General features: G+C 38.9%; 1 protein-coding gene across 2 annotated transcripts in view; it reads right to left on the minus strand.

The window, feature by feature from the left end:
- Nucleotides 1–15,072, minus strand: part of GSK3B (glycogen synthase kinase 3 beta) — a 141,510-nt gene that overhangs the window by 19,653 nt on the left and 106,785 nt on the right. For both annotated transcript variants that reach the window (XM_053971132.1, XM_053971133.1), the window contains exon 8: nucleotides 6,067–6,162. In XM_053971132.1, coding sequence (XP_053827107.1) covers nucleotides 6,067–6,162 — 96 coding nt within the window. The remainder of the gene's footprint in view (nucleotides 1–6,066; nucleotides 6,163–15,072) is intronic.

Here is a 15,072-nt window from a genome sequence, read left to right on the forward strand (position 1 = left end):
TGGTCCCTTGTTCCAATATCTGCAGTCTGGTCAGAATGGTCAGTTAGGGTAAAGGAAATTGATTCAAATTCTGAGCATGTGTTGTTCAAGAGGTTTTTACCACCCTGCGAAGCCTAATGCATTTCAGGAATATGCAGGTGGGAGGTGGAGAACTGACCCGGCTCCATGATGAACTTAATACCAATTATGTAACTGCAACCAAAGAAACATCTCATCCTCACTGTATCTTTGTTCTTCTACAAAAGAGCAGACTAAAATCTCAGAAAGAAGAGTTTGCATTTTCATCTGGAATCCAAATCCAAGTCCACTTACAAGATTTCTGACAGAAGAGTTTTTGCTTTCTTTTGTCATCAGTTACAATTAGAAGTGACAAAATGAGCTGTTTATCCATTTGACTGTTTGGTATTCTTCCTTGAATCTACAGTATGAGCAGTCACTTTGGAAGCATTACAAGCAAAACAATCTGCTTAAAAACTAGACAAGAACAAGGAGAGCAGGAGTAGGACAGGATGAAGACATAAAACCAGTTCTGGAGGGGGGAAAAACATGTTTATGAGAGAGACCAGGGTCTTCATCCCAGTCCCAGAGTGTGGGAAAGACAACAAGACTGCCTGCTACAAGCACAGAATTATTCAACATTCACGGTAAAGTGATTGGTATTAGAAAGACATACCTACAGAACACACATGTACACAAGAGGATATCAAAACCAAAATACTAGGCAAGCATTTTATAGTATTAGCAGAAATTATTTCATAATGTAGGCAGAAATATGAATTCTGAAGTCAATATCCAAAGCTACTCTTCAGCAGAACCAGCAGTGGTTCTGCACAACTTCAGCTGCAGCTAGAATTGGCCAATAGCTTTGGAGAAGTGCCAGAAGGGATGAGCTGGAGTCTGAAGTCTCATCTTAGGCACTGTTTTCTTATGCTATAACCATCTCGCTTAAAGACACAGACAAAAAAAAATTACTCTGAACAGTACAAATAATGAAAAAGCCCCTAAAACAAAACGGACATGCTTAAAAAGTTGGGAGGGATCCTGCCCAAATCTCCCACAATTTTATTGTGAAGGCAAAGTAATGCAGAGGAAAGTCCTTGTGTATTTATCCACAAGAGTGCACAACAGAGGGGCAGAGATACTCAAAACTCATCTAAACATGACAGTTTTTCTCCCTGTCTCTTCCACTGTCAGGCAAATGACTCCTGTCTTTTTCCAACTCAACACTGACTTGGAAATTATTACTCAGATGCCAGCTAAGTATAGATTTGGGGATGGTGAATAAAACCATTCTCTTGAGTACACCTGAATTTATCTCATCAAAAGTATATTTTAAAAATGCCTGCATGTTTGAAAAATCTTGCAAGTACTTTCAGAACAGGAGAAACAAAGGCAGCCAAACCACAGCGCACTGAAGAGACTCATTTTCCATTTTTAAGAGCTGCCTGCAGTAGAAACTGTTTCCATGTCTATACAATGGAGACAAGGCAGAGGTTATGATTAAGTAAAGAAAACTGCCTTTGCTGTTACAACTTGTATTGTTCTGCCATCATGAAACATGGGCATAAATATTTCATTATCCTGACATTATATCTGCAAACATGTGGCAGTATCCTTGGGTGGGGAAAAGAAAAAATCCAAGAGTCATTTTCCCTACACAGAAAGGGTCTAAAATACATAATTCTATTACATTTACTACAATCTTAATGAGATCCTTTACTAGCTAGATGCAAGAGGAAAGGCAGGCTGTCAAAGTTGGACATTTTATATATTTCTGGAAGTTATAACAGCACTGTCTTTTTTTTTTTTTTGTTACTGCAGGGATCTGAGACCTAAAGGTAGCATCTGAGTAATACCAGGATAAAGGGCGACTGTAATGGGGCCACGATAAGTAACACCAATCTACCGCAAGCTTATAAAGAATGCCTTTAGACCTTTTCTTGGCTGTCCCACTGTCCCTGCCCCCTTCCAAAAGGGCCAAAAGAGTCACAGAAAACTAAGCACCAAAGCTGAACTTCAACAGCCCTGTGATTTACAGTCTTGCACTTGATCCTGGATTTCCTCCTTGGCTTTCCAGTCGCAGAATTATATGGTATAGATGAAGCTTAGTCAGAAGAACAGAAAGAAGTATAAAGATTAGTAGCACAGATCAGACTGCACTTCTGAGAAGAAAGAAGGCTCAAGGAGTCGAGGTGGCTGAAAGACACAGAAGCAAAAATATGACCCAGTAAAAACAATAGCAGGAAATCTCAAGACAGGGTAGTAACTTTTATTTTATGATCTGACATCACTGGAAAAAATGGACTGGTTTTCCAACCCAAGATATACCTGAAGACACAACTGTGTGTTTAAAAGCCTACCTATTATTTTCTGACTGTTGTAAGTCAGCCATATTCACATCCCTGCAAAACACTGCTTCTCTTATAACATGATCCACTTGCTTCACAGACCAAGGGCAGACAGGCTGTAGGATGCACCTCCATGAATACAAAATATTCTATACAAAGTGAAAATAAAGAGAGGTTTGGATGAAAAGAACATTTAAGTTACTAAACACACAGGTATTCTGAAAAGGACCCCTCTGCAAAAGCACCAAAATGTCTTGGATTCCTCCTGTTAAGCCTGGGGTTGTAGGGATAGGTGATAAAAGGAAAAGAAGAAGGAAGCCCTGTTTCTGAAGAATGGTTTGAGAGATTCCTGGAAAGTTCAGATTCTCTTTCTTTGGCTAGCCAGGGACATGTTGAACTTCCATCATTACGTGCCTCATGCATGTAAACTGGTATAAAAACACGCATGCTTGGCCAACACAAAACTATACTGGAGACAAGAGGCCTCTGTAAGTTTTATAATGGGAGATTCCAACTCTTAAGTTTTTTGTAACTCTTAAGTTACAAATTTACTTCAACCTCAAATTACCAACAAATTGAAAAATCAGTCTGAGAACAGTTTGCACTACAAACTCATACTATTGCTGCAGCATAGAAAAGTGTTTTTAGACTGTTAGTTAATACTTCTCTCATAATTTAAGAAGGAAGGCATCAATACTGTGTTAGGATAATACCAATCCATTTCTACTGAAAAGCCTAAGATTCATCTACGAAGTTAGGCTTCAAACATCTGTGAAACTTGTGCTCAAAATTCCAATTTTAGCCCAAAATGTATTGAATCTGAAAAACAATATTCCTTCATAGATTTGTCTGTCTTCAGAGTTAAACAATTTCTCTGTCTCTTTAAAAAATCCAGAATATATTACATTGCACTATAGCACCAGCCACCATTCTTCTTCACAAGTAGGTAAGAACAAGTGTGAGCAGATTACACAGCATCACAGCAATACTGACTAGGAAAGCAACATATCTGTTCCTCCCAGAAATGCCTGAGAGCGCAGACCAGAATACATCCTATGCAAGTCAACACCACAGAATTTCAGATGCAACCTACAGATACTACAGCTTCCAAAGAAAATTCTTAATTACCATCTATGCATACTTTTGCAGACCAAGGAAGTTCCCTTAAAACAAGACCTTCTTTTTGTATAGATCACTGGCCTGAAAACAACCAGTTCCAGACTGCATAGAAACATGCATTGGGCATCTCAACTGCATGAAACTCACGCCAGGCAGGGCTCACAAACCCAACTTTGACAAATACCCATGTTCTGTTAAACAGCACAAAGCAAGGAGAATGCTCTTATGTCTAAGACCTTACAGCAGGGAGTGACTATATTCTCAGTAGTTCTCTTTTAAACATGCTGAAAGTACTGCCTAGAAGTTATTTCACACGTACAAAAAAAAAATCCTTCCTGTCTGCCGAGTCCTCTGGTCATAACTACTCAACAAAAATAGCCACCTTCTGCTTATTGTCATCTTCAGTAATTCTTCAGCTTAGATGGCAAAGATTTGTGCTTCTGAAGCTGCAAGTTCAAGTCCTGTTGGCAACCAGCTGTAGCAGTCTAGTTACATGCACAGTTGTAACAAAAGAACAAAACCAACCAACATTATCACTTTCACTTCTTGAGTCACTCCTGTTTTTTTTCAAAGCTAAAGCTCTGAAGAGGTTTCTGTCACCATTCAATTGTAAGATAGAGAAGCTCTGAAAAGATTGCCTATGCCCACTGACATGTTGTCAGATGTTTTATCAATACAACTGGGTAAGAAGAACCAATTCTATGTAATACTACTACTTAAATCTATCATGGCTCAACATGCTCAAATCGTTGAAAGGAAAGGATCTTGAGAAGTAATAAACCGAGAAGATAAGAAGATAAGCATCATTACCAGCATCATGCCGGGTAATCCATCTTTTAAATTTAACATTTGTATAGTAAGTACAGATCTCACAAATGAAGTCTCATGTAATCCAACTGTAATAAACTGGTTTAAATGCTATTCTACACCCAGCTGACATCAAGAAGGGCTGTGTGCAGAAGGACTTGAGAATGAGAAGCTAGACTGCAAACACAATTCTCCAAAACTAATTGTGACCTAATGGAGAAGGCAAATTTGATCTTCTGGCAAGCTTGTCTCACTTCTTAATTTCACCTGTGATCCTCTACTACAATAAAAAAACCCATTCTTTATAAATAGAAGGAAATTTCAGTCTTTTCATGAAGCTTCCATTTGCTTTGTGTTCTAAGAGACCATCAAGTCCATACAGATGATTTATGAGACTGTTCAAGCTAAGATAAGCATTTAAACTAACTGTGCAACTCCACTCCATGTCCTACAGTACAGCTCTGCACTCCACTATATATTAATTTAACCTCCCCTAATCCAAATGCCTTCAGTGCAAGAATTCAGATGCAAACCTAATATTCAGTGCTACAAGGTTTTTGGGATTATTCTTCTGACTTTTGCCAGGATACAATTCACAACTGAAGAGATCACTCCCAGGGACTTCATCTGCTCTAATTTTTTCCCTCAGTAACATAAGGTATTAAAAGGCCTTGCTGGATTTACTAACCTCCCATACTCACTTAACCAACACACAGAAAGTAACTCTGAGATGGAAACACAAACCATGGATTAGTGGGGGAAAGGTACATAACTCATTGGAGAATCTATCACAAGAACAGTGATGTATAGTACTGCCCTGGCATGTACCTGTCAGGTATATGGCCTGCTATCAATTAGCTCCAATTAGTTTATTCAATGTTTCTACTGCCATAGAGTATTTGGTCCAAAAGAATCTGCCCCGGACATGTGCTTAGCTAGGCATGCAACCCTTCCACACACAGATATTACTTTCTTAGCAGAAGGAAACCTGAATGCTGAGATAGGATGGAAATACACGATGACTATAAGAGACAGTTCTCAAGCAGCCAGAGGAAATGTTAACTACCCAGGCTTCAACTGTTTGAGACTCAGTATTTCATTTATTCCACACCCAAGAAGCTGACTAAATGATTGTTACTCTGTCTGAAGTCGAATATTCATCGTTGCTTGATATATGGAAAACCAGTTAATTGTGCAGCAATGTATTTGTTTCATTGCTAGCAGTTTCCTCTTTGCTCATGGAGGTCATAATATTGCCTGCATGTACCACATTGGTGTCTCCCTATGAAAGCTAGAGAACAAGAAATCGTAAGAAGTAACTCCAAGAAAAAACATCTCCGCTCAATAGCACACCTACATCTGTGCAAACAGATTATTATCTGTGAAAGAAGCATTTAAGAAAGTGACTCTCAGCCCTCATCACACTATTTAATAGCACTACAAAAGTGCCACATACATACTGGAACACTTTCCTCATTTCTGTGCGACTTTTGTGTGTATTAGCTGATAGCATGATAGTATGTAGAATATTGCAATCTGCTACTAACACACACACCATAATCAAAAAACAAAACAAAACACAACCCACCTATAAGCAAGCCCCAGAACAACAGATATTACAATGTACTGCTTCAATATCTACTTCTCCTCAGCTACATCAAAAGTCTGCAGGTCCCCAGCTTAGTTAAAGGCACCCAGTTTAGATGAAAGCCACCAAATCACTGAACAAACTGAACAACTTGAATTTTTACTTTCAGCCCGCATCTTTATTATTCAGATCATACAGACTCACCTTAGTCCATGGATGTGCCTTAATCTGAGGAAATTTGAATTCAGTATAGTTTGGATTCATTTCTCTAATTTGCTCCCTTGTTGGCGTTCCCAGAACCTATACAGGAGAAAGAAAAAGGCAAATTGTTTAGATATGCTTCATATGGAATTAGGACTGAAGTATAAGCTATTAGACATTGAGACAACTGAAGCCCATCTATGTAACTAGTAAGTTAATGTAACGTTGAGAGCAAAACAAAACTTTTGCACCCAGGAGAGGGAAGTCCTCTCTCTGAGCATCCTTCTCCAGTCTTTGACCACTGTCCAGAGTAAAAAAACGTGCTGAACTCTGTGCTGCTGCCACTTGCCCAGCCAGTGGGCAACCCTAAGAAGAGCCTGGTTGTTTCTTCATTCCCTCACATCACAAGGCTTTTACACACACTGATGAGATCCCCCCACCCCTGGCTAAGCCTTCTCTGCTTTAGGCTGAACAGTGCCAGCTCTTGCAATCTCTCCTCATACGACAGATGCTCCAGCACCTTAATCACCTTTGTGGCCCTTGCTCCAACATCAGTGGTCTCGGGGCAATTCAGTTCATGCTCCAAGCCTAGTGCCAAAAATTTAATTATCTTATAGAGTTTTTCACAAAATTAAAGCACCTCTCTCAAACTTAGTGATATTTTGGTGAGATAGAGAGCTCACGTTCATTAGGTTTATATAAAACAGTACTACCAAATGCATTCAGGGATTGCAGTTCACTGCATATGGTTGATTAAGGATCAGACAAGTAGCACAGACTGCATTTTACAAGTCACAAACAGCAGTCCTCTGACAAGCTTAAAAGATCAGCCAGTTACTGCTAAGCATCTCCTGCTCTCCCCGCAAACAAAACCATGTGGGTTTGGGCAGTGCTTCCTCATCTCAGTATTTCCACATGGAGGATAGACTTAGTTTAAATCAAACTTGGAAGTATCTAAAAGGCATACCAACTGTGGTTTACCTTCACCAAGCTGTATTTCTCATTCCCAGAATCTGCACAATGTCATTTATAGATGCAAATTAGTTGTATGAGAAATAACAAACAACTGCACATCTCTTTGTAGGGCTGGGTACATTTTGAAAGGATTTCAGAAATCCCTTGAGGGAATATGCCTGATAATATGGCATTAGTGCTTTCTTTTCAGTTAGCACCAAGTGTGAAAGAGTCATTGTCTTCTAGCTATATATAAAAATTGCAAAGTATCTGCAAGAAATTCCATTGTTTTCTGCTTGCCAATTGTGGGCACCTCTTTGCTCTGCAGAGAGAAGGGGAGATGGCAGAAGGCAGGAGTCACTCCTCTAAGCTGGGCTCAGGCTCATCTATAGGAAACCTGTAGTGGCACTATTTTGGCCCCATGACAAATCCCTCCACACAGCTTAGTGTAATGTTATCACCTCATCTCCTCAGACTGCACTGTCACCACCAGGCAACAAATGATCACACGATGCTGGCACTCTACCTTGCTGCTTGATAAAGAAATATCTGGTTACAAATTTTGGTATCTGTATACATTTTCATTCTGTTAGAAGAATGGGAATTACAAAAATGCACTCCAGAAAGTCAGGTAAGGAGGTAAAAGAGCAAGGTAACTGCTGTTTGAGCAATTTGTGGAACAGAGAAACTATCATCAGGTGTTATGAACAAAACTTGGTATCTCTTTGCTATTTAAAATAAGAATTGCACAACACAAAAATATCCTATCCACAAAGCAACCTTTTAAATAAAGAGCAGCAGCAGAGGAAAAACTCCACAACTTGTTCAGACAGTTGCTCCTTGGATATCAAATTTGACCAACAAATTGTATAAAATGAACAATAATGTTTTGTAGATCATATCACTCATGAGGATTTAAAACCCACCTAATTCTAAAAGCCAAGGGTTAGACAGAAATGTCAGAAGATTTTTTTTGGGCGTGTCTGAAAACACTGGTTTTGCTTAGCAGTTAAAAAAGGAGAATGTCTGCAGATTCCATATATTTTGCTCAAGTTTAAAAGAAAAAAAGAATTGAAAGGAAAATGTGCCCTTTCCCTGCTGGTTTTCTGTCTGGCACACACTAGCTGCCAGCCCTGCCAAGATGGTGCTGCTCTGAAAGCTTTGATGACTATCACTCTCAAACCTTTCCAGTTCTAAAAGATCAGGGGATTTCACTCAACTAAATATTATTTTCATCCCAATTCAGGATAAAAGTAATTTTTAAAACCTTGGAAATTTTTTTGATTACTTAAATTAACTTTCTGAAAAATGACAGGCATCTTCTATTGCTCTCTCATGTTTTCTAAAAGCTAGGTTTTCAGGCCTCCCTAGCATAAATAATACTTTTTTTAAAGCATGTTTACCTTCTTTACCCTTTTTCTCCTCAAAAAGTTCATTCAACAGCTTTTCTAAGAAGCAGCAAATAGATTTATTTTAAATTTAGCCCGAGTATATCAAACTTGCTTGGTTGCCAAGGCTGCTCAGAACAGGAGCCTACACAGTGCAAGTATATTTAAAAACCACCTATAGCATCAGGTAACTCAGATTAGATAAGCAAGGGCAATTTCATGGAAGAACCCATAGACAATGTCTATTCATACATTTCACTAAAAGCACAGCTGTAACTCCAGATGATGGGAGAGGGCAACTCCTAAGCTCAAGCACAGGCATCTAAGCAACAGCACTTCAGTTTCACGAATGCTTAGAAAAGAAGGTACTGAAGAGGGATCATGGTAGCTGAAAGAAGGGATTGTCTGACCTTTGAGCTACATAGCAGCCTTTGACACATAAAATAACTGTACAAAAGGAAAAGTGTCTACTAGCAGCTACACAGTGTATTTATATTTACTCTGTTCTCTCGAGACTGTAAAACCAGATTGTGCTTCCAATTTGTACTGAAAGCGGATTAAAGGAAAAAAAAAAAAAAACACCCAACCACAAAACAACATGCCCCAAAATCCAACCAAAAACTGAAAAGAGAAGTAGTTTGGAAGGAAGAATAGAAGTTTTGAAGACTGTGTCAAATTCAAGTTACAAATTAGAACAGTGGGATGAATAAAGTGATAAATTGCACCAGTATTTGACATATCTTGAAGAGGTCCTATAGTGGATCTCTCCTCACCCCGCAACATACCAATTCTGTTTGCTACATGATTTGAAATTGTACCTTAGTGATTTACACCGAATTTTCAGTATATTAGGAATACTTTCAAGTAACCTTGGTAACAGCAGTCACTTAAGCTGCTGCAAAAATTGGTCCAAATTTTTCTTTTGAGAAAGAAGCATGAATTACTGTGCTCATTTTTGGCAGAATTACTCCATGAAACAGCTGGTTAGCATTCAGATTGAATTTCATGTGTTTTAATTTGTGCCCATTCTTCTTGTCCTGTCATGAGATGCCAAAGAAAAGAGGCTGGCTCTCTCTTTGAACCTTCCCTTCACATACTCTATACACTGGTAAGATCCCCACTGATCTTGCTAAAGTCAGAGAGCTTTTAAGAAATACAGGGTCCAATACTGAATTATTCAGGTCAATGCAGATTGGTACATACTATTCTAATTCCTGGGGAATCTTATGGAAAGTGATTTTATCAAGGGAAAAGTTGAATTTTTTTTTTCTATTTAACACTTGAAAAACAAAAAGAGAACCAACATAAGTACTGTAATAATAGAAATGCAGTTGTCTGATGGAATCAACTATAACTAGAATGAAGACTCAACTTTCAAATGAATGAAGGGGAGGTCAATGTGAGAATATAAAGCATCTTCCTTTTAGTCAAGATGCCAGGTCAACTAGTTTTGCTCTTCATTACCAATTGTCATTATCATCATCTCTTAAATAAAAATAAAGAAGCATTATCTACTAAGAGTAACTAAAGAATATACTTGCTGAGAAGTGGACACTGCTCTGATTCTCCTACAACAAAAATTGAACACAACAGGTTTCACGCTATATTCCGTCAAGTTTTTCCCTTTCCATTAGTCTGTAATGGACGAAGCTCCCTGAAACATTTTTATTCCACAAAAGGGTTCGTGAAGGTAGGGTAATGGTATTTATTTCCTGCAGTTAAAGAAAAGCTACAATAAAGAAAGGCTCACAACAATGTCATCCTTACCAAACAAGAAGCAGGGATTTATGAACCTGGAATAAGCCCTGAACTTGAATAAGGATTTTCAGTTTATGTTCTTACAATCAACTTTTTTAGGAGGAAAAGATGGATTATTCAGCTCCAAAAGACACTTCAGTTACACCTCAGTACCAAGACAGCTGCTGCCCACACCTGCTTCACTATGCAAAACTGCACTGAGTCATGTATGACCAAACCCACACTGTTGCAACAGCAGAGGAAAAGGAAACTGCAAGAGTTTCAACAAATCTTAGTGGAATAAAGGCCCTTTATGACAACCATTATTACTGCTGAACATTTGCCAAAATGTAAGCAGTTAGAAGCATAGGGACCAAGGTAAGAACCAAGGGTTTAGAAGCTCCAGCTGGTAGTAACTGAACTAGAGAGGGGAGAACGTGATAATTTAAATCAGAAACCTCTAGAAAGCCATGGTTGCAGTGGTATAGTGGTCTTCCCTGGGAAAACTGTGCACGTTTATGAGGAAATGTATTCCTAAAAGTCTGATGCTTATGGCTTACCAGATGGCATAATTAAAACTTCTGCAAACATGACTGCACCTCTTCAGAAAGTTGTGAGAGGTGTGCCAATAGTTATTTAAAAAACTCAGTGTAACATCTCAAACAGTTAATACAGCTTGAGACAATACTTCAAGAGGTCTGTGGTAGAAAGTAAAATAAACTTACCCACTTTATATACACTTCCTTTCAAAAACACTTTCTTGCCAAACAATAAAAGCCAACTAGATATTTTTTCTATTCATAACACAAAAGGAGCTATACATCAGGAATAGGGAGAAACCCATTGTCACTGCTGACATGAATATAATTGCCCATCAATTTTTATACTGCCTGCAAGCACTGGAAGTGATGAATTAAGTGAGGCACAGGAACAGCCAAGTTGTGATGTGGCGGGGGGGGACAGCAGGGAAAAAAATGCCAGGAGACTTCCCTTAGGGTTGAGGACAGAACCCATGCAAAAGCCCATGTCAGAGGCAGGCAGGTCGTCAGCAAAGGACCACATTCAATACAATGAAACACTCTGTGGCTTACTCTCCCGGAAGACAAGTCTCCTCTCTGCCCATTAACTACTCTGACTGGATTTATTTTATTTCAAAAACTGAGCCCAAAATAGTACCTTGGCATTTGAGCATGAGCCATATATTATAATTGCAGTCTATACTTAGCATTAGGTGCAGTAAAACTGTCAAGAGCCCAAAAAGTTACACATGAATAGGATTCCTGATACTGTTGAACTTGTTTTTTCATACATTTTTTCCCCCCTAGCTCCCCCTTACTCAGGGAAGTATGAGAAGATGATTTTATTATTCCTCTTAAATTACCATGAAATGCCAGTTTTGGTGCAAGGAATAATCACAGTGCAGTAGCAACCAAAAAACTCAAAGCAAACACCACCTCCACCCTGTAACCCCCACTTCTTTCCTGCAGTTTTCACAAGTTGGTTGATTCATCTCATACTCTAAATAGCAGCACATGGAAAAAATATTTCCGGTAAAGAAAACACCAGGCAGATTGGCTGATGCTGTCCTCCCCATGTCCCAGGGCTGCTCAGATAATTCATTATTCCTGCTTTGTTCTTTGACAGATTTTTTTTTCTGCTTTTGAGAGGAGTAGGGGGAAGGTACTAAACAAACTTTGAGAAGATAATTATCTTAGAAACAAACCCATTACCCTTCTGAGATTCACTTCCTGCAAGAGAAATAAAGAGTAACTACTGTCTGCAAGAACTGTGCTTGAAGACATTTTAAGTTTGGAAAGCATATGCCAGCCAGCCAGCTTTACCTTGATGCTTCTGGGATGCTGTAGAGCTTGTGAGGCCAGGAATGCCAACAAACTCCCAAGCTTTCACAGGGAGCACAGCAGTCCTGCAGCCACCACTGCTGCACTGCAAGCTGTGTATAGGAGACTGGAGATTTACAAAGGAGTCTGTCCTGATTGTATCTCAAAGAAAAATCACTCTCGTGGTCTAAGTGCTCCTTCTTTCAAACTGTATTCATCAGGGTCCTACTTGCACAGTGGATTTTAAATAATGGAGTGGCAACTGCAACCCTCCTGGACTGCTGGAAGAATCCATCAGGTACACGGCTGCATGACTGCTCTGAGGCATGGTGTTTACTTGTACATAATTTCTTTATGGGATCACTGATGAAATCCACACTACCACCACTGTGACTGTTTCAGAAATTGAGCACATTTCTGAAGGAGATGTCACTTGAAAGCCAGTAGGGGCATGAATTTTAACGAGTATATTGGGTTACCCACTTGAGATATTCCCAGCAATGGGACAACCTAACATTTGGATTAGCAAGCAAAAGCTAAAAATAAAGAGAGTCACCATTCAAGATCAAAATTTGGAAAAAGCACAGCACATTATTTCTCTCCTGTAACAGCGTAAGTATTCAAGAAGAGTGGGTTAAACTATTTCTTCAGATGAAGCTCCAAGACAGTATTCCCCTGTATCAAATATAATTTTGTCAGGAGTAAGTGGTCAAAGTGCTCTCTTTCCTAGTCAGACTGAGAACATGAGGAAAGACCATACTTAAAGAAATAGGAACAAGAGGAAAAAATTTAAAAGAGGACTGTCTTTTGATGCAATTGAACATGATGCTGTGTTTCTAGAGTGGCACAGTTTTTCAGAGCTGTTTGCAAATACGCAGTAGGTCTGGAAAAACTCACGTGCAACTATGTGGAGAAGATCTCGCAAGACTGCTTGAAATGAAACTACATGAAGCCTGTTGAAAGTGTCTCAAAGTCTGTCAAAAGCCAAAAATGCTTGTGATGCAGCAAGGGACTGAGGATATTGAGCATATGGCCTGCAGGAAGGGTGAGCTCTGACAACTGATATATCACCAGGAACACAGCTAAAGAGGGGATGTCATCAAGAACTGCATGAGAAAGGAGAACTAATTTAATGTGATGGTATTTTGAAATCATTATCCAGTCTAATGCAAAAAACTTCACAGCCAGCATGTGAATGCACAGTAGCATTCACTTGCTGTGTTGTGAAATAAACTCTGAATAATCATTGCTAAGTAAGCAGCTGAAGAGAAAACTGAAAAGTTTATCTTGGCTCAAAAAAAAAAAGCCTCAAGTGTAACTGTGATTCAATCATCTTGAATTGATAAGAACCAGCAGTAAAGCTTCTAAGCTGACCTCTTCCTCCAGTGGAATCAATCAAACAGAAAGGATGCAAGTCTGACTTATTTCCAAACGTGTGGGTAAGTATTTTCTTACTATAGCCCATTTTAGGGAGTTTAAAATACACCGTCTTCCCTGCCCCTAAGTTTCAGACACACAGTTACAATGAAGCTATCTGAAAAGCAGGACCCCAGATAGTCAAACAGCAGCTCCCAGGTCCCAACCTGCAAGCTTCTACCAAGCTCACTGCTATTCTACAACCATCAGATCCCACAGCTGTGCTCCTCCCACAGTCAGCTAGCATTAAAATAAGTCTGTGTTACAATGAAAGCTTGAAATACTAATTTTCTATGGCAAATGGAAGAGGTGGATGCCATCTGTCAAATTTTTTTTAATGAATCCTACCCTAAAGGAAACTTTATACAACATCACGTTTTACACATTGTGCCAGGATTTTAACATTTCTGGTAAGTTTTATACTGCAGAATCCTCAACCATACTGAGGCTACAAAACTTAAACTCACTCAAGTGGTTGCTTCTTTTATGACATCCTTTCAAATTTAAATTGAATTTAAGCATCATTCTGGAAGTGTGTAAGAGCAGAATATTTAATCTCTTCTTTGCAGAGTTAAACAAATCTGCTTAATTCGATTATTGGTCTTTTTTAAAGGATACACAGTAGATGAGACAGATCTCTCCCAACAGTGGGCAGAATGGAAAAAAAAATTGACCTCACTTTCTACTTCTTTCCTATTTTTAAAGGATGAGGAAAAATTTGAGGTAAACATACTTTTTCCCTCTACTCCCACCATGAGAAATAATTGTAATTGGATACAGCGTTACGAGGGAAGCACCTTGTTATCCCGTTCCTAGACAGTTTTTCATGGCTGTTGATCTTGAACACAATATTCAATTATAACTTTTCTCTGTATTCCCACCTTCACCTTCTGCTAGGGCTTTTCTGAATACTTTTTACAAAACTTCACAACAGAAGATTAGGGAGACAAGGACACTGAAAAGCAACCTATTTCTCCAGTTTGCACTCAGCTTCTCTTCCAGCCTTGCCTTCAGAATATATGCTGCACCAGTAACAAGTACTGTCAGAAGAACACAGTACCCACCCATTTAGGCTCACATTTTACATTACACTTTCTTCAAGTTTCAGTGATCATCCTTTTTTGTGATTACTGCTGTAAGATTTACAGTATTTTTTCCCCAGACTTTCTTAAAACATACTGCCTCAGTACATTTTATTTCACTTCACTTCTGTGTGTAGTGGACTACATAGGTGACAGAAGATGAAAAAACCCCAGCACAACACAAGTGTGGAATGACCATTAAATATCCCCTTTTCTATATTTAAAGAAATTAGTCAGAAGTCTGTTTCTGTGAGGGTGAGTATCATGTCAACCTGTAATTTGCTGAAATACAATTACACTGGGTACTTCTTCAGTTGCCTTGAGAAATAGCATCAGTTTGCCAGTACTATATATCGTCACTACCATGAGTTAGTCAAGAAAAGTTACCACCACAGATGGTACAAAGGCTATCAGCAATTTAACTGAACTACTCCTCTGCTTCAATACAACTGAAGTGTAAAAAGGTAAGTGCCACAATTGAAGAACATATGTGCTATGAAATTACTGTGCTTATGGATGTTTTCTTCAGTAGTGCAGAACTGATGTTAACAGCTTCTTAGCAAACTTTCAACCAAACTACAAATTTCTGCTTGT

The sequence above is a fragment of the Vidua macroura genome, chromosome 2, assembly GCF_024509145.1.
Source record: "Vidua macroura isolate BioBank_ID:100142 chromosome 2, ASM2450914v1, whole genome shotgun sequence".
In the NCBI taxonomy this organism is placed as follows: Eukaryota; Metazoa; Chordata; class Aves; order Passeriformes; family Viduidae; genus Vidua; species Vidua macroura.